Below are 27,974 nucleotides of genomic sequence, written 5' to 3'. Positions count from 1 at the left end.
ATTTTTTCTGAAGGAGTAAAGCTGGTTAAGCCTCCCAGGACAGGACAGAATCATTTCTAAAGAGAGTCACATTAAGTAATTTACAAGTCTGAGTTTGGTTCTTCCGTGAATCTTGGACCCTCTGCGTTTCGGTTTTGGCGGGAGAGCTCTGTGAGCATAATCAGTAGGGCTTCCTCTGAGGGAAAGATTAGCCGGTGGTTAATGAACAGACCTGAGGGCGGAGCCTGAGAAACCGGTTTCACAGGTCGGGCCTCATCCAAGTTCTCTGGACAATTGTTTTTAACTTATTCTACGTTTACCACAAACTGTCACACCCACCTTTAGGAACTTTGCCCATGCCAGGCTGTATGCTATACGTATTTTGCAGAAAGTGTTCCTAAGTACTGAACCTTCTGTAAGTTAATAGCTATAAAATGAATGCTCACAAATAAGAAAAACAGGGCTCTCAGTTGTATGGGTTTCAGAGTTTCACGCGGTCGCAACACCAGTAAAGCCCCCATTTCTCAAAACTAGGGGTGGTTTCCACACATGTGACCTATGGCTCTTTTCCGAACACTGATACCGGGTGTATAAAGAAGGCACGACTTAAGCAATGGTAAAGTCAGTAAACAATATTTTACTGAAACATTTCATGACACAGGAAATCTGTCTGAAGTGTAAAGTTACTGTCTTACACAAGAAGGACAGACCCATTTTCAAAGACGAATATGAATACAATAAATATGGAGTTTACATACTAATTTATACACAGAAACTCTGCCCCACAGCCATAAAAATTTATATTTAACAGTGCAACATATAATTTAATCATTTGATTTATTTGACAGGTTTTTTTTTTCTAAACACAAATAACTACCTGGTTTTCATGTACATATATAATATATATTTTATGTATATAGATATTCAACAATCTGTACAGCTTCTAAACATAAACTCCTAAAAGGCACAAGTGTCTATACAACATGTACAAAAATGGCCGGAGCGGACACAAAACAACAATTATTGGTCAAAAGTTCATGATTGCACAAAGATTAGTCATGAGTTTATGTCAGAAAAAATGTGCTTTAAGGAAAGAAGGGTTTTCAAAGAAACCTTTGAGTGTTATATAAAAAAAAACACCACCAAAAAACCAAACGAAACCAGCCCCCCCGCCCCCCGCCGAGGCCCTAGGTCGCTATCACGAGCCTGTCCTCGTCGTCGTCACTACTCACGTCGCTGAACGGGGCGCTGGCCTGCCTCCGGGGCCGCGCCGCGGGCCTGCGCGCCGCTCTGTCCGTGCAGGGGGCCTGCGGGCCGGGCGGCTCCGGGGCGGCTTCCGGCCGCGCCGGCAGCGGAGGCTCGGCGGCGGCCGCCGGCCGGCCGTGCACGGGCGCGAGTTCAGGCTTGGGCTTCACATGATTCACTGAGACGGCCTTCCCTGCGTCCACTTTACTGGAGCCATCGGGCCCGGCCGGGGGTCTGGAGGGGGCGGAGGGATCTGGAACTTTTTTTGCATTTGCCCGCTGGACCTGAGGAGACCCCTGAGGAGACGTGGCGCCGCTGCCGGGATGGGCGCTGGCCGCCGAGGCGGGCTGGGGCGGCGCCTCCCGCGCTCTGCTGTGGGCGGGCGGCATCTCGGGGGCGCCCGGCGCGTCGAGCGCCACTTGCCCGACCGAGGGGATTAAGGTGGGCAGCGCGATGTTCACGATCTGGAGGCCCGGAAGGTGCGCCTGAGGGGTGGGGCTGCTCTGCGAGGCAGCGTTTGCCGTCAGAACCTGCAGCCCCACGGCGTTCAGGGCGAGCCCCGGGGGGTGCACTTGCGGGGCCACGTTGGTGTTGGCGAGGCCCAAGATATTGACGGTTTCCATGCTCAGGGACGGCAGTGGCTGCAGGCCTGGGGCACCGAGGGTCGGAAGGCCCGGCATGCGGATTTGGCCAATGGGAATACATGGCACGACGCCGCTTAATTCGGCCACTCCGGCGGCGCGTGTGGTGCCCGAAACTGCCGTGGCGGAATCCCCGTGGGTGCCCACAGTTCTGTGAATGACGGTGACGGCCGGAATCGTCAGCTGCATTGGCCCTGCTTGGATGGGTACAAACGTGGAGTACGTGAGGCCGGCAGGTACCACGTGGATTCCCCCGACCGGAACCATATTGTAGGGTGTCCTGGACTGCTGCTGAGAATGCAGAGGGAGGTGGCTGAACAGATGGGTCTGGGGGGAGGGCAGGCCTGGCGGCGGCTGGAGGCTCACCTGCTGCTTCTGTTCTTGAGCCTCAGGCTGCGGCGAGGCCCCCGAAGGAACCCCCGCTGCTGTCTGAGGGCTGCGCGCGGCCGCAGGAGGAGGGGGCCGTACAGATGCTGCGCTCTGAAAGGCAGGAGACAAAACCCTTTTACAGCACGGCCCTCTCAGTCACTGAGCTGAACTGCTGGCATAAAATCTGTTCTTCCCAACCAGGCGGAAGCATGTGTATTTGTATATGAATTACAAGCTCGCTGAAAATGAGGTTTTCATTTTAAGAAATGAATTGCCAACTAAAAAACCCATTATACCTTTAATCTCTATACAAATAACAGCAACACATTTTGTACAATACTTCGCATTTTTCGAACAAATTTCCCGGGTGCTGTCTCATTTATACAGAAACTAACCTTGAGATGTAGCCATAAGTATACTGCTGTTGTTCTGTACCTGTTGTTATTGTTATTATTGCTGGCACCAGCAGCTCTACCCTATTTTAGAGATCAGGGGTTATTGAGGAACTGCAACATGAGTTAGCTATGAATGTCAACTCAAATGGGAAATCAACTGGATTACTCATTTTTGAAATAAAGGGTTGTCATTAATAAAAAAAGTCTGCAGTTGTTTATTCCCTCGTTCCTTCATTCATAAGTTTATGAAATATCTACTGAAAACCTGATTTCCAGGCACTGGCAGATGTGTCAGTGATTTTAGGCTAGAGAAGCGGAGAGCACAGGTGACCAAATCTGGAAGTCAGGAAAAGGGACAAAGCCTGCCAATCTCCCTCCTGCCCAAGATTATCACCTAAATATTAGCTTTTTCTTGATAGTATCTACATTTCAGAGCTACATGAACGCATATACTAATTTAAATATCAAATATAATTTAAGTATTAATGCCATTAAGTTAAATTATATTAATTTAGAATAGTCTCTAGAAATCCGAGCTTGCACAGTCTTTATGTTTCTCCAGGGTCACCTCGAAAACCAAAATCTGCCACATTTAGAAATAAATCCTATGGCCATCATCAATCCGTACTTGAGGCAAGACAAGTGTCAGGGAGATGAATGTATTCGTCAGAGATTTAAACATTCCTCCTGAGCCGCACCAGGGGTAAAAGCAGAGACCCATTCACAGCACACGTAGGTCGTGCCTCCGTAGGCCTGTGTCTGGCCCTGAGCTGATTCTCCGGCAGGAAGCTCTCTAAAGCTGCCACAACAATTTGATCATTCAAGCAAACTGAACTTCTTGCTATATTATTTGGGTCACACCAACTCTGCCACAGAAACTGGTAGCTGTCTTGCCGACAGGGGCAAACTGTAAAATGTTTGGATAATTTAGTGCAAATCCATCATATCAATGCCAGTGGAAAAAGAACTCAGGGTAAGCACGGAGACAAACAGGTCCCAAGGCTCATATTCCCAAGGGGCACATACCTATTTTTTTCAAATGAACAGAGTTTTAAAGATCGATTTGGTTCTTTCACAGATTTATGATCCAGTATGTGAACTGTGACTAAAATACCTAGCAAGAAGCCAAAAGACATAAATGTCCTTTGCCTTCCAATAAAACAAAAAATTAAGCCTAAACAAACTGATTTAGCCAGAAATAAATAATTTAAGTACATTATTTTCTTAAGTCATTAGAATCCCCCTATTTAACAGGGTAAATGGAAGGAAACCAACAACAAAGCATTTACCTGTGTTAAAGTGATAGTCTTTCCTGCTACAGAACTTCCCAGAATTTCTTCTGAGTCCGGGTAGTCTACAGACATCTGGTGACAAGGGGATCTGGGTGCAGCTTCGGGGGACTGAGAAGAGTCTACGGGAGTCGTTGGTTCTTCTCCGTCTTTTGTTCCACGCTGCCTGGTCTTTGCCGGGGACTCTGTCTTCCTGCTATGGTCTGACTGCACTGTGCTTAGCACGGTCATCTTGGTAGGCAAGGCTCTGGGCAGAACATCCATCGGGTCTGTGTGCACCCCAGAGAAGCAGTCGGCAACCCTGATGTCCTCCTCCACACTCCCAGAATCCTGGAGGCTACTTCTAGATGGAAGGTGCTGCGGGCTGGCCGTAACGGAGGGAGCTGCTGACAAGACAGATTCAGCCTGACTGTCTTCATCATCATCTTCATTTTCATTATCATCCTCATCCGGGCCATCCGATTCTTCAAGGTCATACCCAGACCGCTCGAAACCAAATCTCTGCTTTTCATCTAATAAAAACAACCAAGGGGCTATGTTATAGAATGTTTTGCATGTGGACAAATGCAACCTTTTGTTATTATTTTTTTTATAAGCTTAGCAATGCTGTGAGGAATAGAACAGACGAGGGCTCTACCCACAAAAAGCCCACAGGTTAGCCGAGGAGAAGAACAGGTCAGTCCGTCAGGAATCAGAGAGGGGAGGTGCTGCCAGAGAGCAGCATGGCCAGGACACTTGTTAGGGATGCAGAACATGAAATGGACCTCGGAAGAGTACACAGGCAAGGGCAATGTATCAAGGAAATCAGAAATAAAGGCCGCAACTATTAAAGGAGACTGAAAGATATACAAAAATTTGACAGAGTTCAACACAATTCTTCCTGAGCTCTCTCTACTTCTTTGTATCTCCTTTTCATTGGACAAATTAAAACAAAAACAAAAAAACCTGATGCCATTTGTATTTGTAAGTGAAATAATTTTATTTAATAATTCTATCAAATATTTGAATTAATAAGTGAATAGTATTTTAGACATGTTTCCGTTGTCCTCTGGGTAGTAATATTCTTTAATATTTAAGACTTCTACTTTTTCTTGTCTTTCTTACTAAGAGAGGTGCTAAATTTTCCCATCATTCTTTCATTATGATTAATTCAACTCCTCACAGGAAGAGGAACGTTAACTAAAAGTCATTCATATCAGCCTCATAAACTCATGTGGGACTGTGTTTAACAAAGAATATTCAAGAAGGTCCAGGTTTCAAATAATTTCAAAATTCTCATAAGCTCATGTGGAACCTGATTTAAAACTCTACCTGTTTAAAAATCTTACAAAATTAAAGGTGCTTTCCCTTAGAAAGCTAATAAACTTTAGAAAGTTAAATGGAGGAAGATGAATGCAAAACCTCTACCCCAATTCTTTGTCAGGAGCCATAATAAAGGAGACATCACATTGTATTTAGCTTAGCTTTGAAACATTCTGCATTTATACATACTTTTTAACATTCTGCTTTTACACATATATTTTGAAGAGGTTTATTTCTTGCATATTCCAAATGGTCTGCATATTAATTTATTTTACTACTCCTTGTACAAAGATAAGTTCTTAGAGAAAAGTCTCAAAGGATGGACACCAAAACATTTGAGGGTGTCCATCAATTATTTCAAGAAGATGGAATGGTTTAGAATTTTTAAGTTGTTTATCTCAAGTACATGTTACTTTTAGAATTAAAACATTCAAGGACAAAACATATGCATGTAGGCTACTTTAAAATGTGATTTCATTTGCTTTTTGCCTTAAGGGGCTTCTACTGTTTTGCTATAAAATAACACTGATTTACTGAATCCCACCAAGTGCCCATGCTAGAGATGGAATGGGTGATTTTGGGGTAAATGCCCTGCCTTCCGCCTCACAGATACCTCTCTGCAACCCTATCTGATGTTTGAAATTCTAAAATTGAAGTGTCATTCCCAATTTGAGTTTGCCATAACAGTGCCAAATCAGACATTTTTAGATACTTTTTTTCTCTTAAAGGGGAAAGTTGAAGAAAACCAGAAGACATCAGATGATTAGGAGAACAGGTGACTGGAGAGGGAGGCTGATTTCATCAGAGGTCAGCCCTGCAACGGAGTCTAACTAGGATGAAATTTGCTTTACCTTAAAAACTATTATTCTGTTTTAAAAGAGAACAGTCTTACTTTTATATTTATGACTTCTTCAATATTCCTCGTAAAGCCGAGGTCCTAGTCAATCAAAGAGTCCAAGCTCCAAGCAGAGACCGTGTCTGCAGGAAGAGAGAAGACACCAAGCCTGCATCATCTGAAGTGGATGCAATGGGACACTGGCAGAGGAGTTCAGCTAAACAGCTGACAGGCTGGTTAGAGCCAACTATGGTCTGGCAGGATTGTGTGAATCCTCTGAAGCTGCGCTCTCCTGCAGGCTCTATGCCATGAACCCCATTCAAGTGCTCACAGAAAAGAGCGCTCAGTGTCCACTGTGATCCAGGTCTGAGGGACAGGAGTGGTAGCCATAGAAAAGGGGCAAGACATTCCACCTGGATCCACTCCCCCTCTCCCCACTAGGGAAAAACTACGCCGTGAAGAGAAGGGCACAAGCATTGCTGCCTTCAGGACACTGGTGAAAACTTACTGCATTGGGGAAAGGGGAGGAACAGAAGAAAAAACACAGCTCTACTCCTTGAGGAGTGACAAGATTACCAACTGAGTCTACCACAGGAGCTGAGGGAGTGGTGGGGAAACACAAGGGCCACAGCCCAGAAACCTAAGAACCTGGTACATGTGGACGACTGAGGCTGAATCAGAACACAGGTGGCTTCCTGTCCTCCTCTTCACCCCTTAATGCCGAGCTAGGACCTCTAAGTGACAGATAACAGCCAAAAACTGCTGGGCAGGTGGCGCCTGGGTGGCTCAGTCGTTTAGCGTCTGCCTTTGGCTTGGGTCATGATCCCAGGGTCCTGGGATCGAGCCCCGCGTCGGGCTCCCTGCTCGGCAGGAAGCCTGCTTCTCCCTCTCCCGCTCCCCCTGCTTGTGTTCCCTCTCTCGCTGTGTCTCTCTCTGTCAAATAAATGAACAAAATCTTTAAAAAAACAAAACAAAACTGCTGGGCAAGGGACAGGAGAAGAACAGGAATGGGGAGAGTGACTCTCACTGAGACACAGTACAAAGGGAAGACCTAAAACTGGGACTGAAACAGGCACTGTTCTCCTAATCCACCCAACACCCCAAAGACAAGTTATCTCTATAGGAATCTGAAGCTTCTGGTGCTGTGGGAGTTGCCATAGCTACAAAAATCTCTCACACCCTGCTGGATTCCTAACTAGAGAAACTCAACACCCACACTAAAGGCCCCGCAGGAGAGGCACACCCCTTAGGAGGCAGAAAGACTGTTTTACATAGTCTCCACTGTCTTATACAAGATGTCTAGCTTTCAACAAAAATTACAAGGCATACAAAAAGGCAGGGAAAAAAAAAACATACTCAGAAGAGAAAAAGCAATCAGAACCAGTTTGATGTGATACAGACATTAGACGTGTCAGAGAATTTAAAATAAATGATGTGTTAAAAGCTCTAATGGGAAAGGTGGACAACCTGCAATGTCCAGTGGGAATTTCAGATGAGACATGCAAACTATGAATGAGAATGAAATGAAATGCTACAAATGAAAAACAAAGTAACAATGACAACAAGAAAATGGTCCAGCCCAGAATTCTGTGCTCACTGACAATAATTTTCAAAGATGAAGGAGAAATGCAGGATTTCTTAGAAAAACCTAAACTGAGGGGATTCATTGTCAGCAGACCTACTTGACAATAAATGTTAATGTAAGCTCTTTAGGCACAGAGGATATGGTATCAGATGGGAATGTGGATCTACATACACACAAAAATGAAAGCACCAGAGACAGGATAAAGATAAAACTATTTCTCTAAAGTTTTACTTGCTTTCTCTAAAAGACAATCGAAGGTCTACAGCAGTCATGGTGTGCTGTGTGTTTATAGCACCCGTAAATGGAGAAGGTACAAACCTACAGCACGACAGATGGAAAGGAGGAAAGTGACACACTGTTACAGGGTCTACACTGCCTGTGAAATAATGTAGCATTCTCTGAAGGAAGACACCTACATTTTTTAAAAGTCAAGGAGGAGATAAAACAAAATCATAAAAAATGCTCAATTAAGTCAGAAAGAAAAAAAATAAAAAAACAGCTGGTAACAGATTTTATGCCACTACATGAAAAATTACATTAAAAGGAATGGTCTAACACATGAATTGAAGGAGAGAAATTGCTAGACCGGATTAAAAAAAAGCAAGTGCCAAGTATACATATTGTGTACAAGAAGCCTATTAAATATAAATAGATTGAAAGTAAAGTTTGGAGAAAGATATACCTTATGACATTAACTAAATTCCAGCTGGAAAAACTAGTATACTAATATCAGACAAAGTAGATTTCAGGACAAAGAATATTATCAAGAATGAACAGGAACATTACATAATGATACAGGGGTTGCCTCACTATGAACACATATAATCCTAAAAGTGTAGCAACTAAATCAGAGCCTCGAGATAAATGAGGCTAAAACTGAAAAAAGTAATAAACCAGTTGACAATTATAGTTGGAAGACTTCAACATTCCACTCTCAGTAATTGATGGAACAAGTATACAGAAAGTCAGTAAGAACACAGAAGACCTGAAAAACACTATCAAATAACTTGTCCCAGCTGACAGGTGTAGAACATTCCACCCAACAACAGAATATGCTTTCCTTATAAGTATACATGGAACATTTACCAATATATACCATATTCAGAGCCACAAGGCAAACCTCAACAAATTTAAATTAATACAAGTCATATAGAGTATGTTTTGGATGAAAACAGAATGAAACTAGAAATCAATAATTGAAAGATACCTGAAAATCCCCCAGTATTCCAGATTTACCTAACATATTCCTAAATAATCCTTGGGTCAAAGAAAAAGTCTCAAAGAAAGGTCAGAAATACTCTGAGCTACATGAAAGTTAAAATATAACATGCACACTGTGGAAGGCAGCTAAAGAAGTGGTTAATGGGAAATTTACTGTATCAAACACTTCTATTAGAAGAGAGGTCTTAAATAAATAATCAGAGTTCTCACCTTTAGAAATTAGAAAAAGAAAACAAAATCAACACCCAAAGCAGGGAGCAGAAAGTAAATAACAGAGATAAGAATGGAAATAAAGAAGTTGACAAAAGAAAAGCAGAGAAAGTCAATGAAACCAAAATATGGGTCTCTGAAAAAAGAAATAAAATTGATAAATATCTAGTAATACTGGCGAGGAAAAAAAGACAAATTACCAGCATTAGGAAAGAAAAAGGGGCTATTACTACAAACCCATAGATGTTGAAAGGATAATAAAAAAATCTTAATTATTAGGGGGGTACAGTTGGTTAAGCGTCTGCCTTCGGCTTGGGTAGTGATCCCAGGGTCCTGGGATCTAGCCCTCTGTTGGGCTCCCTGCTCAGTGGGGAGCCTGTTTCTCCCTCTCCTCCCCACTCGTGCTCTCTCTCGCTATCTCTCACTCTCAAATAAATAAAATCGTAAAAAAAATCTTGTAAGAACTCTATGACCCACCAATGAACTAGAATTCAAAAATAAAGATACACTACTATTTAAAATAGTACCAAAATAATGAAATCTAAGTATAAATTTAAAAAAGGATCTGTATGTTGGAAACTAGAAAATACTAATTAAAGAAACCGAAGACAAGAAATAAATGAAAAGATATACTATATTCACAGACTGGAAATTTCAGTATTGTTAAGAAAGGATTTCTCCCCAATTTGATCTATAGATGCAATACAATTCCATTAAAAATCTCGTAAGCATTTTACAGATATTGACAAACTGATTCTAAAATTTCTAGGGGAAAGAAAAGAAACGAGAATAGCCAAAGCCATTTTGGAAAAGAAAAGAAGTTAAAGAACTCAGACCCAAGCTGTGTGGTACTGGCGGAAGGACAGACATATAGGAACCAACAGATGAGTAGAGAGAATCCAGAGATAAAAACCACACAAATATAGTTAGCTAAATTTTGACAAAGGCAGTTCCATGGGGAAAGGACAGTCTTCTCAATAAATGTTGCTGATACAAATGGACATCCACATACAAAAAAATGACACATACTTTATACCTGACACAATAACTCAATGTAAATGTAAAATATAAAACTGTAAAACTTCTTCAAGAAAACTGTAGAAAATCTGTGTAACCTTGGAGTAGACAAAGATTTCTTACTATGACATCAAAAGCACAATTTTAAAAAAACTGAGAAACTGGGCTTCATTAATATTTTAAAAAAACCCTTTTTTTCTCTGAGAAAAACACTACAAAAAAGAATAAAGACAAGCAGAGACTGCAAGAAAACCTCTGCAAATCACATTTCTTTTCTTTTTTTTTTAGATTTTACTTATTTATTTGACGGGGAGATAAAGAGAGAAAGCACAAGTAGGCAGAGCGGCAGGCAGAGGGAGAGAGGGAGAAGCAGGCCCTCTGCTGAGCAGGGAGCCCGACGTGGGGCTTGATCCCAGGACCCTGGGATCATGACCTGAGTCGAAGGCAGAAGCTCAGCCGACTGAGCCACCCAGACGCCCCTGCAAATCACATTTCTGACAAAGAAATGGTGTCTAGGATATATTTAAAAATAACAAAATTCAACAGTAAGTAAACAAATACCACACTTCAAAAAATTGGCAAAATTTCTGAACAAACACTTCGCCAAAGAAGACATCTGGAAAGCAAAGACCATATGAAAATACGCTCATTGTCATCAGTCGAAGAAATGCAAATAAAAACTGCAGTGAAATGCCACTGTACGCCTATTAGAATATTTTTTTCAAAATGTGCTGGTAAGGTAACAGAACACTGGACTCTCACACATTGCTGGTGGGAATGTAAAATGCTACAGACACTTTGAAAACCAGTCTGACCATCTGTTATAAAGCTAAACCTCTACCGGCCATATGACCCAGAGATTCTGCTCCTGGTATCAAACCACGCCGGAATGGAAACTTATATTCACATAAAAACCTGCATGTGAATGTCCTACAGCAGGTTTATCCATATTTGCCAAATACTGGCAGCAATCCAGATCTTTCCACTGGTCTGTGGTAACAAACTACAGCATAGCACATCAATACAATGGAATACTACTCAACAATACAAAAGAAATGATCTAAGTGAAAGAAGTCAGACCCGCAAAGCTACTCATTCTATTATTCCTTTCATACGGCATTCTGGAAAAGGCAAAACTATAGGGAAAAAAAGAGATCAGTGGTTGCTAGGGGTTTTTGGGTAGGGGAAGCAGTTGTCTATAAGGGAATGGCACAGAGAAATTTGGGGGGGTGATGGAACTCCTCAGTATGGAACTGTGCGGGTGGACATACCATTCTACGCATTTGTCAAAGACTGCCATGGAGTGCGCTGAACGCCATGAAGTGAACTTTACAGTATGTCAATAGAAACCTAATCAGCCAGGATGTGGGATGTACCCTAGATGGTATGCAAGCTGAGACAGATGACCCTAACCGAAGTACCAGTGAACCGCATAACCACTCTGAAGGGGTGGGAAGAAAGGTCCCCACCCTGGGTGAGGGTTCTGACCAGATGAGGTGAAGGCTGAAGACAAAACGAACTGCACACACACTGACTGTAAGTGTAAATCTGTTTCTTTTGCAGGTGGGTTAGGATTTCTGAAACTGGTTCATTAATACTAGAGTTGAACAAGGGGCGCCTGCGTGGCTCAGTCAGTTGGGTGTCCGACTCTTGGTTTTGGCTCAGGTCATGATCTCATGGTTCCTGGGATCGAGCCCCATGTCAGGCTCCATGCTCAGTGGGGAGTCTGCTTGAGAGTCTTTCTCTCTCTCTGCCCCTCCCTCTATAATAAATAAATGAATCTTTAAAAAAAATCCTAGAGTTGAACAAATATACAAACACAGCGTAGATGGGGACCAGGTTCCTCACTGCCAGGGAAAGAAAAAGAGAAGGCTAGAATCAACTGTGTGGACTGGAATTGGGACTATCAGTACGGACTCATGTTTCATTCATGTATATGGCATATGTGTCTGTGTCTTTGTGTGTGTGTGTGTGTGTGTATACATGCTCCCCCCACAAGATACAGAAATGAATACATATGTGTGTGTAAGTAGGAGTTAGCATATGTACATATGGTTCCTAACTCTACCCAGTGACGGAGGACAGAGCAATGACAGGTCAGTAGCAATGAACACACCACCTAGTGAGATCTTGGTTTCTAAATACCATTCTCCAGTAGGGGGAACCAGAGGTCCTTGGAGAAATGGTTGATGTCAGGGCTGAAACATTTTGCATTTTGGTGTGTGAGAAAATAAGGAACTTCTTAAGGAAAAAAAAAAAAAGATGGGGCCCATCAAATGGGCACAGGAACAGACCTCAAAGAGCTCTCAACGGCCAATGAGAACTTGAGCTACACAATAAAAAACAGTAAGACTGTTCATAACCCAAAGAATAAAATATATATATATCCTTAAGTCCATATGGATGTAAATGAATGAAAGAATGAAAGAACAAATGGAGAAGTGGTAACTTCTCCTTGAAGAAAAATTCCAATTAATAAATCAGAACACCCTAGTAATACTTATCGTAGGCAAGATCCACCAGTGTCTAAACAGGATATCTGCATAGTCTCAAAGTATATCCCACAAACATTTAATATTTACAAAGGGAACAACAGTAAGTTTACAGCAGAAAGTCCTGGAAGATTAGCCAAGTAAGATAGGTTAACATGACCAGTAATACTTATCGACATAATGACATAATGACTTATGGACATAATCCTGATATGGTAACACTGCCTCAAGTCCATTCATGAGCATACACCAGAAAAGCCCGCATTCTACAAAATAACTGATCAGTATTCCCTACAAACGGCACGGTCATGAAAGACATCAGAGACTGAGGAACTCATGAGAGGAGTCTAAGGAGCCATGACTGCCGAGGGCCATGTGGGATTCTGAAGGAGATGCTCAGCCAGAAAAAGGACATCAGTGGAAAAAGTGGTGAAACTCAAGTCACTTCTGTACTTCAGTTACTAATGTTGAGCTGAAGTTAATCTCTTAGTGTTGGCAGACGTTCTGCAGTTCTGCACGATGCTAACATACGGGGAAGCTGGGTGAAGAGTATACAGGAATTCTCTATATGCGCTTTGCAGCTTTTCTGTTAAGATTAAAATTATCTTTTGGAAAGCTGCATAAAACAAACAAACAATCTGCCAGTGCTCCAGGGTCTTTATTTTACTCCCTCAACATCAATATTGTCTCATTCAGAGAAGCTTGCACAATATCCACTTCCCTGCTGTTCTTACACTCATCAAGACTTCTCCTTCTGATAAACAATTTTCTCTTTCCTATTGTTTAATAGGAAACTATTAATTCTTGAAACCAAATCCAATGCTCCTCTTGGTGAATTTAAAAGCACAGGAAATTTCTCCCCAACACACCATAACCTACATACATGTGTTAAGCTTTTAGCACCTACAACTGTTCCTACCTTGTATCTTGTACCTAGTTTTGCATCTCTTGGTCAGCTGTGTATATGGTTCTAGCCACCCGGACTCGAGGAGAATCTGGCTTTGCGCTACATACACACCAATACTATTTGATCATAACTAAACATGTAGTTAAGGACTGGATATTTTCTCAGATAAGGATTAAAAAAATGTAAACTGTAGTTAATTATTTTACAGGGTCAAGCCCACAGCTCACAAGTGTCAGAGCTGAGATTCAAACCCAGGTTTTGTCTGGCTCCTGAGTCTCTGCTAAACGCTCCACATTCAAATGTCCTATCTTATTTATTTTTTTAAAGATTTTATTTATTTAATTGACAGAGAGAGACACAGCGAGAGAGGGAACACAAGCAGGGGGAGTGGGAGAGGGAGAAGCAGGCTTCCCGCGGAGCAGGGAGCCTGATGCAGGGCTTGATCCCAGGACCCTGGGATCATGACCTGAGCCGAAGGCAGATGCTTAACAACTGAGCCACCCAGGCGCCCCTCAAATGTCCTATTTTAAAAATCTAACTACAGAGTGACCTGAAAGGTCAGCAATAAATTATCAAAATTAAACCAGCTTATAAATATGCATGAGTTGAATGTTTATAGGTACAAAAATTAAGTTTCATATAATTATTTGATTATGAACAGTAGAACATATAAAATGCAATCTCCAAGAAGAATGTAAATAACTCAACCTTTTTAATTTCACAACAAATACACTGCATTTTATAGTGACTATGGAAGTTTAAGAATACTTATAGTATAAATCTTTAAATTATATATATTATGTAGACACACACACACACACGCAATTTACATGAAGGATTTAAAAAGAACACCATATATTGTTTAATGGGGAAGGGGGTAAAACTATTTGGCTCCATGTTAATCTGATTTTGCCTTGATCACGCCAAGTTTCAGACCAAAGTTGGAGGTATGATGGGTGGGAAGGCCCACAGGGTGGCTTCCCTGGACCTTTCTTTCTCCCTGGACAGAGCCACAGGCCTACAGCTTGAAGGGCCGGGATTCCTTGCTGTAGTCTTCCTTCTCCAGGAGGAGTGAGTAATGTTTATCTCTGCATGTGCTGAGTCCTGAAACTCCTGAAGGGCAAGTTTCCAAGTCTGGAAACCTGAAAATGAACTCTGGATCATTACATATTTGTTAAACAGGGTTGATACTCTAGGGTGACAGACAAAAGAGAAAATGGGTAGCTGAAATGAATGGAAGACAATGGCATCCTTTCAAATACCCATAGTGCCAAGGCAGAGCCTACCAGCTCTGTTCTCTTGTTTGGATTCTTGTTAATAAAAGTCCTTTCATATAACTTCACCGTCCCCTTAGCCCTGCTCCTACCCCCAAAGAACACTATCACTACCGCCTCAGGATTCATGCTGACAGAAGACGAAGAAAGGAAAAGTGACTTGTCTGTGATCACCAGCCGGCAAGGGCGAGACCAGAGACTCGTTAACTACTCCAAAGACTTACCATTTAGGACTCTGTGGTATTGTTCACTTTGCTGTAGCACGTTACATTGTGTAAGAACTACCACAGCGTGCCACACAGAGTTCCTGTTACATTCGAGCTTGGCAAGCACGTGGCTCGCTGCCTGTTCTCATCAGTAAAGTTTTCCTGGCACATAGCAGGGTCAGGGGTTTACAAACTAAGGCAGGCTTTGGTCACAGCCACAAATGTTAGTGGTCATGACAGAGGCTGTATGACCCACGAGACCTGAAATATTCACTATCAGACCCTTTCCAGAAAAAGTCGGCCAACATCCACAGTCTGCTATCCTGTTTCAATCTAACAACAGCAGTGATATCAAACTCCTCTTAGCAAGGAAGGTAAGAGACGTCTCTATGGCTAGGAAGCATCGAAGCCAAAATGTGGAACCAGCTTTTCATGTACTTCGGAGTCCTGTCATTATGCCAATGGGATGCATGGCCTTCCTACTATTCTCCTACCATTGTTCTTTTCTTGGTGTGACAATACCAACTGTAACACTCCAGGAGGGTAAAGGCTGTAGCTTACCCCTCCGTGTCCCCCAGGGACCCTAGGACAGATATAAAAAAACCCCACACTTGCTTAACAAATTCATAAATGCGTGGCCCTTACAAGTTCTGTTTCGTTTATGTCCTCCTGGACACATTCCCTGCTCGTAAATTTTTCCAATACTCGGTAAAAATTTATGTAAGTGGAAAATTAATGCCTTTAATTTCTGTGAATTTAAATTCATGAGGGAAAGAAGAGGTAGGCAATGCGGCACTACTGTTTTTCAAAAGTAAACATTTCCATAAACTTCTGTCACCCAGTTTCCCTGAAGATGGAGTTGCAACTCCAGCATGGGTGGGATGAACTGCAGCCTGCCCTCGCATCGCTGCCACAGTGACACCTGCTGGAAGAATCGGATTCACAGGCGGCCAGCACCACCCCCTCCGGGATCCGCATGCTCCTGCTTGTTTTGCTCACACATTTAAGAAATAGTACGTAGAAATCAGACAAACAGCAGCAACTTGGGGGAAGAAAATTCTTTTAAAGCCCACAACTATGGCAATAATAAGCTGTTGTGTTATTTTGCTTGTTTTAAAAGGTGTAAACATCATTAAGAATGTAAGGGGGCAGAGTTTAACGTTCGTTTGCTTCAGGAAGTAAAACCAAAAGACTCGTATCTGTGTCGTTCGTTAATGATATTGACACTTCTTTGTCTTACGTAGAAATCTCCAGAGCTATTATGGTTTCGTAAGTGCACAGAACGTTTTCTTAAAAAGGAGCAAGCCTGCTTTCCCTGAAAATCCCAGTGACAGAAACATACTGTACAGGTTTCATGTCGACAAGAATTTCATTTAGAAAAATTCATTTAATTTTAAGGGCAAATGTGATACAGGTTTTAAATCCTGCGATCTAACGTCACGCCCTTACACACAGTACCCCAGACTTGTGCCCCAGCAAGAACCATGTTTGAAGCTGCACTTGGCCACACTGGATGGTTCTCCCAGTTCGGCAGCCGAGGGCACGTATTAACATCCTAGCACTGCGGCCAGGCACTCTGTCGACAAAAACATTCTTTGGATCAAGGCATGAAAAGCAAATAGCCAGCAGCACGGTTTGTGACACAAAAGGTGAAAACAAGAAAGTATTCACTACTAGCCCAAGAGCACAGGGACAAAACTCCTGAGACTGTCATTTGGCATGGCAAAAAGAAGATGCGCGCCACGTGCAGCTGGCTGGAGGGATGAGACTTTTTGTGAGCACATACTACCATAATTGCAGCTTGAGTTGCTGGTTTTAAACTAAATGGAAACTTCTTTTTAAATGCCAAATGTCCACATTTTAATGGCTGGCTTAGAGAAACTTATAATTCCTCCTGCTTCATTCAAAAGTAAATGGTTCCTAGCATGTATAAATTTACTCCACTTGGAAATTAGCACAAGAATTCATTGGCTGAAAGATAAAATGGGTAGCCTTGCAGCCCACTGTTGCTAAGGGCAGTAAGGAATTTAAAAAATCAAGGGTCTTGGGTCCTTCATCACACCATTTCACAGTGACCTTTAACAAGCCCTCTTTAGCAACCAGAGACATGCACGTGACCCCAGGGAAGGACATTCTGAGTATTGTGCTGCTCGGCACAGTAGGGAATGGGTTTAAGATAACTTAAAAAAAAAGATTGAAGATAATGCCAGGAAAATAAATACTAAAGTTAAGGAGAAATAAACCCAGAGTAAACCTTTGTGGAAAATAGACAAAATGAGGCAGACATAAAGGAATAACTAGATACAGTGCTAAGAAGCCTCGGATTTTTGCCAGAAAGCCATAAGCTGACTAAGACATTACCAAATGGTAATAATATTTAAGAAATAAATATTTTGGGGGCCCCTGGGTGGCTCAGTCAGTTAAGTGTCCAACTCTTGATTTCAGTTCAGGTCACGATCTCAGCATTATGAGATCGAGCCCCACGTCTGGCTCTGCACTGAGCATGGAGCCTGCTTAAGATTCTCTCTCTCCCTCTACCCTCCACCCCCTGCACACTCTCTCTCTTAAAAACCCCCAAATTTTCCCTGTAAACCTAAAAGCACTATCCTTGGTATAGGTTTCTGGGCGCTACTCTGCAAAGTCTGGCATTTAGAATCAGATCTCTCAAACAACACCATTGTGGATTATTTTTTTTTCCTTTAAAAACATCTACCCCATTTCTTAGATGTCCAAGGTGATCAAGATTTAAATATATGCAGTAAGTTGTTACACGTCTTGTTAGCATTGACCATCTAAGGGCATGTGACATTCATTGTGTGCCGAATCTAATCGTTTTTTTTTTCTTTAAAGATTTTGTTTATTTATTTGAGGGAAAGTGAGAGACAGAGCACGAGTGGAAGGGGAGGGGCAGAGGGAGAAGAAGACTCCCCACTGAGCAGCGAGCCCCATGTGGGGCTCGATCCCAGGACCCTGAGATCATGACCTCAGTCAGCTTAACTGCCTGAGCCACCCAGGTGCCCCTCTAATCGTCCTCCTTAAGGCACTGTAGGACTCCACTGCTGGCAGAGCTGCCGCATGGTCAGACGACGAAATATGCAGCGTGGCGATCAAAATTACATAGGATCTTAAATCAGTATCTAGAGAAGACAATGTCAGAAATTTTCATACTGATCAAGCCTCGACATTTTAGAGGAATGGTTTCCCCAAAGACATGGAGCCTCTGAATCTGGCTACTTAATTTTTCTTTAATCACTATATTCTTTAGTGGGCATCTATCATCTATCAGCATTGGTAGTGACAAATTTCAACTGTGTTTAGGTAAAGCTCGGTGACAAAGGACAGTCAGCTGGTGCAGTTTAGTTATTTCAGACTTTCACTTTTCACAGGGCCAGAGCGGCTGTCCCTGGACAACTGCCATTGTGTGGGCATGAAAGGCATCGGAAAAGCCACTGCGATCATTACCTTTTTGAAATAAACATAAAAAAGCTAACCATGAGAGGCGCTGTGGCACCTTCCTGCCAGCCAAACCTCCGCATTTTCCTGAATGTTTACTGTAGACATGCAGCAACGGGATGCCCAGTGTGGTTTCTGGCAATACCCCGCGCCAGGGTTTAATATCAGATTTATGCTAGATTACAAATTTGAGAAATGATACCAAGATCGCAGGGTTCCACAAAAGCATCTGATAAAACTGTTCACCATTAAAGAGAAGACAGCAAGCTCTGTGTGCAAAGATCCTACATCACACAATACAATCTGACCCCTTGTTTTCATCTAGTGGGCCAGGAAGATGGAGAACACACGGTCAGGCAGGAATGTCGAGATGGGCAGAGGATCCTATGGGGCATCTAAAGTCTCCCAAGGAACCACTATGTGTCTGATCCCTACACAGGGGAGGCTGCGTGACCAGGGGGACGGGAAACTTCAGTGAGCAAGGATGGGGCAGAGAGGTGAAGCTGGCAGAGAAGATTACTCAATACTGACCAGCTTCAGACCCCTGAGCTTCAGTCTAGCAGGAGGTGTACATTTCAGAATTTAAAACTGCAATACTTGAAAACATTGATTCTCCTTCCTAAAGTCAGCCACTTCATCTGCTACAACTGTATTTCTAATAATTTGTGTTTCCTGGGGAAAGGAAATTGATAGTAAAGTGAAACCCTTTGTAACAAACTGCTACACTTTATCACATCCTGATGGAGATGATGAGGGCAGGATTTTAAAATATACACAAACATTAAAGCATACCTTGTATGACAGTCCCTTCTATGGGGAGAATTCTTTATCACAGTGACTCCGGGTCACTCTGGTACAGAACAGAAATTAATTCCAGGGGAAACAATGCTCCCTAATTTAATAAATGCAGAGCAATGTTTCTAAATTATGTATGCATGTATGTATGTATACATACAATTGGATGTCACAAGGGAAAAACCATACCAGACTTCCCACCCAAACTTGTAAACTCCTTCTACTGGGGAATGAGGTATGTTGAAGCACTGAGGTGCTCTCTTTATAAAAACAGCCTTCCAGAAAGAGGCTTTTGCTCCATGGTATTATTTTTTATCGTTGCTGCTGAATGGGACCATCCGCTTAATGAACTCATGCTTCTTTTAGGCATTACAGTCTAATTTCCCACTACAAAATAAAACAGCAGCATCAGGGGGAAAAGAAAAACAAAAGCAAAACAAAAAAGCTCAGCAATGAAAATTCCAGAGTCACGGATTAAAAGCCCTATTATCTTTTCTTTCCTTGTTTCAAAATCATTTGAATAAAATCATCTGGATTGAAAGGTGTTTATGGGCCCAAAGAGGCAATGGCTTTAAATGACTTTAGACGACATTAAAAAAGAAAAAAAATTAAACTTTTTAAATCAAAGGAACACTTTCCATATTATGGAATGTTTAATAGAATAAAAATACTAGAAAAGTCGTACCCAAGAAATACTGGCTGTCAAGTGTCACAACATCAAGAAATTGGTATAAACTGCCACAGCAGAGGCTCTGATTACATCTGAGGACAAGTGAGTATAGTGGACACCTGGCACCACCGCTCCCGGGCTAAAGCTCCCTTGCATAGCCTGACCTGTTATTGGCCCCCATCAGGTATGCGCCCCGTTCAACTCTCACATCCTGTCCCAGTTACGTGCTTAGCACCTGCTCCTTCCTCCTAATCTCAGGGCTTTTGCCCAAGCAACTCTCTCGGTCCAGAATGCTGCCCTCCCTCACCCCTCCTCCTCACCAATACTTTTTCAAATAAAGCAATGTCTGGATAAGTCAGTCCCTTCCCTTTCTTCTGGGACATCCTTAGTCATCCTTCTGCAACCAACCAGGCATCCCCCCCCGCTCCTGCCCCGATCCCAACCGAGGCTGACTCGCGCCAATTCTGCCGCCCAGGCAGGGAGCTCCTGAGCCCGAGGGCAGCGGCCATGCACATCACCTACAGCTGCTCAAGGGCTAAATGAATGAAGGAACACATCGACAAGAGAAGCAAATTTTCTTCTCTGGAACTACTGACAAACAGATCTTCGTCAATCTGGAGTGATCATCACTGAGGATGGAAAAGCAGAATAGTCAGATAACTTGAATTACCCTCTTGTCTAATGATCGAGCCCATGACCAAGAACTAACAAATTAACAAAGAAATGTCATCATGGCTTTGACATTACCTGTGTCTGTGTTACTTAAAAGTAATCTTTACAGGTAGAGGCATTAAATGCTGTATTATAGCTACCGTCTGATTTTAGGGAAGGGATTTAACGGAAAACTAACATGTCCAATTCTAAAAGTAATAATAATCAAGAATTTTCTGACAGATTGTAGGTCATTTTTCCCCCCAGTCCTTCATTAAATCAACAACTATTTACTACCTGTCACTTGCCAGCCACCAGCCTAAGAAGCCGGAGACTGGGCAGTGAACACAAAATCCTTGTCCTCATGTTTTAGTTCCACGAAACACACACACACACACACACACACACACACACACACACACACGGGATCCTGAACACACTTTAAAGGAAGAGGCAAAAGGGCATCAAGGATGACTTTAAGACGTTTGGTCTAGCAGCTGGAAGGATGGGAGAAGACATTGGGGGAAGTGTGCTTCTTAGATGTAAGGGGTGAATCGGAAGTTTGGGGCACGTCCAACTTGAGGTGCCCATTAGACTCGCCAGTGGGAGTGGTGAGCAGGCGGATGGATGCACCAGTTTGGAGGGAGTACTGGAATCAGCAGCAGATAGGTGGTATTTACTGTCAGAAAACGGAATGAGATTACCTAGTGAGTGGATATAGACAGAAAAGAAAAGAGACCAGCCACCACAGCCCTGGGGCACTGCATGTAGAGGCCAGTGTTCAACTAGAAAATAGGACCCCCTCCAGACAGGCAGCATCCTACTGCAGGCTTCTGGACTTTCTCCCCGAAAAACACAGACATCTGAAGAACTGTTAAGCAAGATCCCATCTCTAACTACTGCTGATTTAATGGAGAGGGACCTCTTTTCAAAGAATAATAAGACACAACCTTAGGACACTAATCAAGAAAACACAAAGACGGCAGGCTCTCATTCATCCAACTGGGCAAAATTTAAATTCTTAGAGTATACAGTCAAGGATGTGCAGAGACAGAAATTGTTCTAGAAAACAATTTAAAATTAGAAAGCAAAATTAATTTTCTAGGCATCTACATACAAGGTGGTACTGTTAATGCAAATTCAAAACACAAACCAACCAACCACATACTACTGTTCATGGATATATGAATGTGCATTAAATGAACTGAAAAGCACAGTTAGCGTTTGCCTCTGGGAAGTAGAGTGACCGGCAAAGGTGGCCTGATGTGTAATGATGTGCTTGGCTGGTTTTTTCAAAAATACACTGAATTTATGAAAAAGACCTGAGGCAAATTCGAGAAAATATAATAATCAAGTCTGGTGTAAATACATGAGTGCATGTAATAAAACTCTTCATAATATTTTTGTATTTAAAAAAATAAAAATATTTTTTTAAAAGCACAAAACAGTATAATGAAAAGAAGACCACTGGTATAAAACGACAAATGTTTACTACTTTTATACCTACACTCCAAGTCCATAATAAAGCAAAAGTAGGATATATTTGTTGGCATATTCATAAAGAATTACTAGGCCTCCAGTATGGCCACAGCACTTGGCAAAATCCACCTAGATGCTATAATTTACTATTCAATCAAAACTGTGAAAGAGCTGAGTATGCTACCCATAATTACAGTAATTAAAAAAAAAATTTAACCAAGAGAAAAACAAGTAAAACTACCTAGTTTTATCAGAAGATCCCATCTGAATAGGGAATTAGGCTATCAAGTTTGAGTTATAATCTAAAACCTGCTTCAAGTGCTTCTGGAATGAGCTGGGAAATACAAAAAAGAATGGATAGATATATAAGTCCATCCGTCAGCCAATTTAAACAATACGTAATAATTAATGGAAACCACACTTAATTTTCCTATGCAAATTTAGGATATAAACACTACCTTCTTTTAATTTTAGAGGACTCTAGAGATATTTTACTTAATTTTTACAAGACATCTTCCTAAAGAAGTAAAACATGTAAATGAGTATATATTGTAGTAATACTTTTTACACTTAGGTTTTTCAGACATTAGTATTTCGCATTTCTACTTTCTTCCTTTTCTAGTTTGTGGGTAATAATAAACTTGCTGAAACTCTTATTCATTCTTCCTAGCTTTTTACTTCTGAATGACTCAATACAATAACAATACAGCAAATAATAATAAAGCAAATAAATAATAGAGCAAATAAAAATTTTTTTCTTCGCTTCATTATGGTAGTTAATTTACTGCATGATTGCTAAGAGCAGAAAATAAGCCAAATAAAAGCTGTTTACATTAGAAGTGAGTTATAAATAATTCTATTAAATGTGTAAGTGTGTAATTCAATTTCTGACAATTAAAAAATCAGCTTTTAATAAATATGTTCCTAGGACAGAAAAGTTACACTACGTTAATGTGATAGGCACTTTTAAATCCTGATATTGCCATCCCCAAAATGTATCAAAGCATCAAGGTGCCTAAAACACTTAAAAAAGCTCCTTATTGTCCTAAATTTGTTATGACTATCTTTTTCTTCTATCAAGAATCTATCAGTTTATTCCCCAGAGTTAAAGGCAATCCTTTCTGTGTGCTTAAAATACTGAATCGTATCAGCTGTACCACTTAAGATGTGAGTCATTTCTGTTGCATATTTAGAAAAAAATTCAGGGTGATTCATTTAGTATGTTACTGGTTGTCAGGTGGACTAAAACGCGTTTGACTTTTTACCTATATTTTCAATGGTGTCCTCACCATTTTCTCTTTGGAAATTTTCTAGATATCAAACTAATGCATATTAACTAAAACATAGCAAGCAAATAAAGGTCTAATTTAGGGCATGTTTCAAAAAAGACAACTTTTTAAAGAAAACTTATCTCTTTGGTTGATGAATTCTTGGCTTAAAAAAAAAAAACTTACGAAAGAATAATTCTACTCTCTAATGAGTCAGAACAGATGGACAGGTTTATTTTCCCTCAAAATTGGTTAGAGATAAACACTTATATTTGTTGAGCGAACACTGTTAAGAAAACAACCAGTTAACTTTTTCAAAATAACAAACATTTTGGGGATGCAAACAAATGTTTTATTCCACAAACATTTCCAGAGCAGCTGCTCCGTGCAAGGCAGCGCACCATGGGCTGTGGGTGAAGCAAGCATCACTCCTTCATCAATTCTGCTCAGGAGATGCTTAACAATCTCAGTGAGGAGGTAAGGTAATCAGTTGTAGATAATTCAAAAATAAGGCAGAAAGAGATTCAATGCTTTCAGAGAGCAAATGCTAAAATATAAAACACTACAGAAGCTGAGAGAAGGGAAAAGTGGCTTTCCCCAGTGTGGGAAGGGAAAATCAGAGAAGGCTTCATGGCAGCAGTGTATTTGAGCCAGACCTTGAAGGAGAGGAAGATTTTGCCCAGTGCACATGGGGAGCCACGTTTGCATGGGTATTGAAGGTGGGGGGGGGGCGTGGTTTAAGGGAGGGTTGGAGAGGTAGAGAGCCAGATCAATGTCATGTAAGCAGGAAATGTAAGCCTTAGGATAGGTGGAAGAAAGAAATGCGAAGTAAGGGTGAGGAAGCAGGTGGACACCAGATTATAGCGGACTTTGAAGATGTGAGGTCAAGCGGCTCATAATTTATCTGGGAGGCCAAATGAAAGACTTCCAGCAGAGTAGTAATATGACCAGACACATGCTTCAGTAAGATGAACATCTGTGGGGATGGATGGATGGGAAGGAAGATAAATTAAAGATGGGAAAACTGATTAGGAGGCTATTGCATCGTGTAAATAAGCAGCAATGACAATAAGAACTAGGAAGTATTAGTGAGAATGAAAAGAAGCATATGGACGCAAAAAAATTGCACATTGTAAATAGCATTTATGAAAAATATGGAATAAAGCCTTACCTGATTCTTCTGTATCTTGTTCATCTATTAAACCTACTGAGACGCCTAAATCCACACATTTCTTGCTATGTGTCTTGGACTTCATGTGTTTTGTCAGATTTCCTTAAGGGAAAAGAATGTTTACTAAGCTTACGTAGTATTATTTTGTTCTTGCATTTGTCAACACTGGCAAATTCCATTCCTATTTCAAGTGAAAGCACAGACTGTGGTTATACAATTCCAAGACTAAAACTTGGACAAACTAAAGTATTGGTATCTATATGTTGTAATAACCTTGCTATTTATTACTAATAACTTCTCTTTCTCAAATCTGCCTCCTCTACTTGGATCATGTCTACTTTTGCCTTTGGTTTCTATTCTCTTGTCCTCATTTATTTCTGAGAACAGTTTATATTTAGTTTAAAGTCCTTTGGAGATTGCACTAAGATCTATGGTTCCTGGAGTCTGAATCCTCCCACATTGCGTCTGCTGGATCTCCCCCATGGTACCTCGTTTCCTTGCATGCTTTGTAGTTTTTATTTTATCTTCAGCCAGACTGTTTCCCATGGAGTATTAAGGACCCTGGATTGTAGAAACATATCTTGGGTCAGTTTTCCAATTGCTTCTACTTGGGAGTTTAGGTTTCAGACCACTAATTCTAGACTGACTATCTATCTATCTATCTATCTATCTATCTATCTATCTATCTATCTATCTATCTATTACTTTATGGCAGAGGTCTGGGGTTTTGCTTTTTTAGCAGGTGCCTTTTCCCCACATGGTCCAAAGTCACTGGGCAGGAGGGCCAGGCTTATGTCAGAAGCCTCGGACTCCATTCCAGGATTGACATTAAAACTCCAGGGCTGGGGGAATATATCTGGCTTTGATGTCCCCATGATTTCTTTTTTTTTTTTTAATTTTAAATTTATCTGTTTGTTTAATCATTATTATTTTCTAAGTGTCTATTCACTACTATGCTAGCACTGAGTTTCTTTTTTATTTCTGTTACCTGGGAATTTGCCTTTTTAAATTTCAAGCTTTACTATCTTTCAAAAACTACATTTGGTTGTTATGTCATAAACAGAATTTCTGTTCACTGGGACCTGAGAAAGAATTTCCTGCATTAATTTCCCTTCACCATATTGACTAGAAGTCTCATAATAGTATCTCTAAAGAGGTATTTCCTTTGGCAGCTAAGTATTACCAGGTTAACTGGGAACCACTGGGCACATTTGTCCCAAGTGATTATGAATGCAGGGGGAGACCTCAGATTCTTTTAAGGATACCAAGCAGCTTGAGTGGATAATGCCACATACACACACAAAACTGCCAACAAGGGAAAAGCATCTCTTTTGAGAAAACAAAATCTAAAGACTTAGTTTGGTGAGCAGGGGCAAACTAGTATTTGACAATAAGCATCTAGAAGAGTTAAGAATGTCTGAATCATTGCTCTCAACTCTGGGCTGGCAGTGACTGAAGGGCCGGGGACACGGTTCTATTTACAGAACCTCAGGACCACTGCAAATGCCCTAAGTCCACGGACCTGGTCACACTTGTTCAAGCCAACTCTTCCACTAGTCAGTATGCAGAGCAACCCAGAGCTTTGTGCTTCAGGGGGGTGGCTCAAGTGTGAGAGGGTGCCTGGACCAGATACTGTCTAGGCCCATCAAACTCCGACTTCTGTAATTCTAGAGGTGACACCTGGCTTACATGGCTTGGCCGTGTCAGATACTTACTTTAAATACACTTAAAAAAAAAAAAAAACAACAACCATGAAGCAAATATGGCAAAATGTTAATGATTAGTAAAAGGTGGTTGGTATATTGGCGTTCATTATACAGATCTCTACTTTCCTGTATGCTTGAAAATTTTCACATTAAAAAGTTGTAAACAAAAATGGCTTGGCCATCTGAATATGAATGTCCACTTACGAGTCAAAGCACTTTCTAATATAATAACAATATTACAAACCAAATTATAAGTTCCACTAATAGTCTCTTTTAAAGTGCTTCTGTTCCCTAAATGGACAGCTACAGAACATTATTTCCTTCTTATAGAAGTTAATGGATAATTGTAATCAGGCAAATTTGGGAATATAAGCTTTTAATAAGCACATTTTCTCATAACTTGAGCTATTACTTATTTTATTAGCCTACTTCTTAAATAAGTTAAAATAAACAAACAATCTGCATTTTAACATGCAAAATATACATATTAAGATGGAAATATCCCCTAGCAATGCTATGAACTTTGGGCATTAACTTAATAAGTAAATTTTTTAACAGATTTAATAAATATTAATCTAAACCTTCTGGAAAGCATGTGAAGTTTTGTTTCGGGTTCTGAGGGCAACATATAGAGTGTCTAGCTTTTCTGTGACATAAATGATAGTAAATCCTGCAGAGATGCGAGCTCACTGTACAGTTTCTGCTGACTGACCTTTAAACAGTGAAAACAAATCAATTAAAAGTCCTTTGAAAATGTCCTCATAAAATAAATTAAGAGGACAAATGACGAAGTAGAGATTTATAGGCATTACCATGGGAAGCATCATTTCCTCGCACTGCAGATCATTCACGGGGCAGCATTTCGTTCTCTCTGCATACCCGTATTTATGTAGCACTGTCATTACATCACTATTTCTGTTACCACCAGACACAGCCGATGAGAAGTAGAGCTGCACCAGCTAGGACAACAAAGTAAATCCAGTAGGGCAACATCTACAGCCTCATCTAAAATCAAGTCTCTTATTAGTTAGCTACCTTTAGAAGATACTATGGAATCTGTCTTACAGATAGTCATAGAAGGCAGCCTTCCGCAAGGAAGCTGACCCGTAAAATAAAGAACTGTCATGCTGGGAAGAGGAAAAGACTGAATTTCTAGCATTTTCTTCACCAGTCTCCTTAGTGAGGGTAGCTTTCTTCAAATGCGTATTTATTGTGTAATTCCAAAGAATTAGCGGACAAAACAAAACATTTAATGTAAATTCAGATAAGCAGCATATCAGAGGGGCGGAGGACACGAACACTGAAAAGACTGGACGCTCACTCTTCGGGGGTTGTTATGCCCTGTCAGCCTTTTAAGAAACATTCATCTAAAACGTGACATAATGCCGTGTTGAGTTATTTCACTAAGATTACTATTTGGTGATTCAGAGTATTTTTCTTTGCCAAGAAGTCTCTGCAGTTTCATTTAGTTTTCCACATCTTAAGTGTTCCTCCCTCTATGGCCCTTATTTTATGAATATAGTTTTTTTGAATATTCTGATTCCTTTTCCTCCTTCTGTTGAGAAATACCCATTTCACATTATACCTTAAGCCTCTATTATTTAGCAAAACTGTTCTGTACTTGGTAATCTTTTATTAGTAACACTGGCCTCTTTCCGGTCTCCTGGTCTCATGTTGGAAAGTAACTGATGTTTCTTAATCACAGGATCAAAACCAGTGAAAGGGCAATAATAAATTGGGTGAAGAGATCAAAGCACTCTCTCTTATCACGGCCTGCACACAAGGCCAGGAGGGGCATCCTGAAACCCACCCTC

The 27,974-nt window shown here is 41.1% G+C and overlaps 1 protein-coding gene across 6 annotated transcripts in view; it reads right to left on the bottom strand.

Moving 5' to 3' along the window:
- Nucleotides 1-612: 612 nt before the first annotated feature.
- HIVEP1 (HIVEP zinc finger 1) overlaps nt 613-27,974 on the bottom strand; it is a 140,612-nt gene continuing 113,250 nt past the window's right edge. For 5 of the 6 annotated variants that reach the window (XM_027602095.2, XM_027602094.2, XM_027602097.2 and 2 more), the window contains 3 exons: nt 24,455-24,556; nt 3,919-4,430; nt 613-2,345 (listed from right to left, as the gene is read on the bottom strand). In XM_027602095.2, coding sequence (XP_027457896.2) covers nt 1,167-2,345; nt 3,919-4,430; nt 24,455-24,556 — 1,793 coding nt within the window. In that variant the 3' untranslated portion in view covers nt 613-1,166. The remainder of the gene's footprint in view (nt 2,346-3,918; nt 4,431-24,454; nt 24,557-27,974) is intronic. The other variant, XM_027602099.2, reaches the window with a different exon arrangement.

Source organism: Zalophus californianus, chromosome 7 (assembly GCF_009762305.2).
Source record: "Zalophus californianus isolate mZalCal1 chromosome 7, mZalCal1.pri.v2, whole genome shotgun sequence".
Taxonomy (NCBI): Eukaryota; Metazoa; Chordata; class Mammalia; order Carnivora; family Otariidae; genus Zalophus; species Zalophus californianus.
The sequence above is the reverse complement of the archived record's forward strand: the minus strand, read 5'-3'. Positions and strand labels throughout refer to the sequence as shown.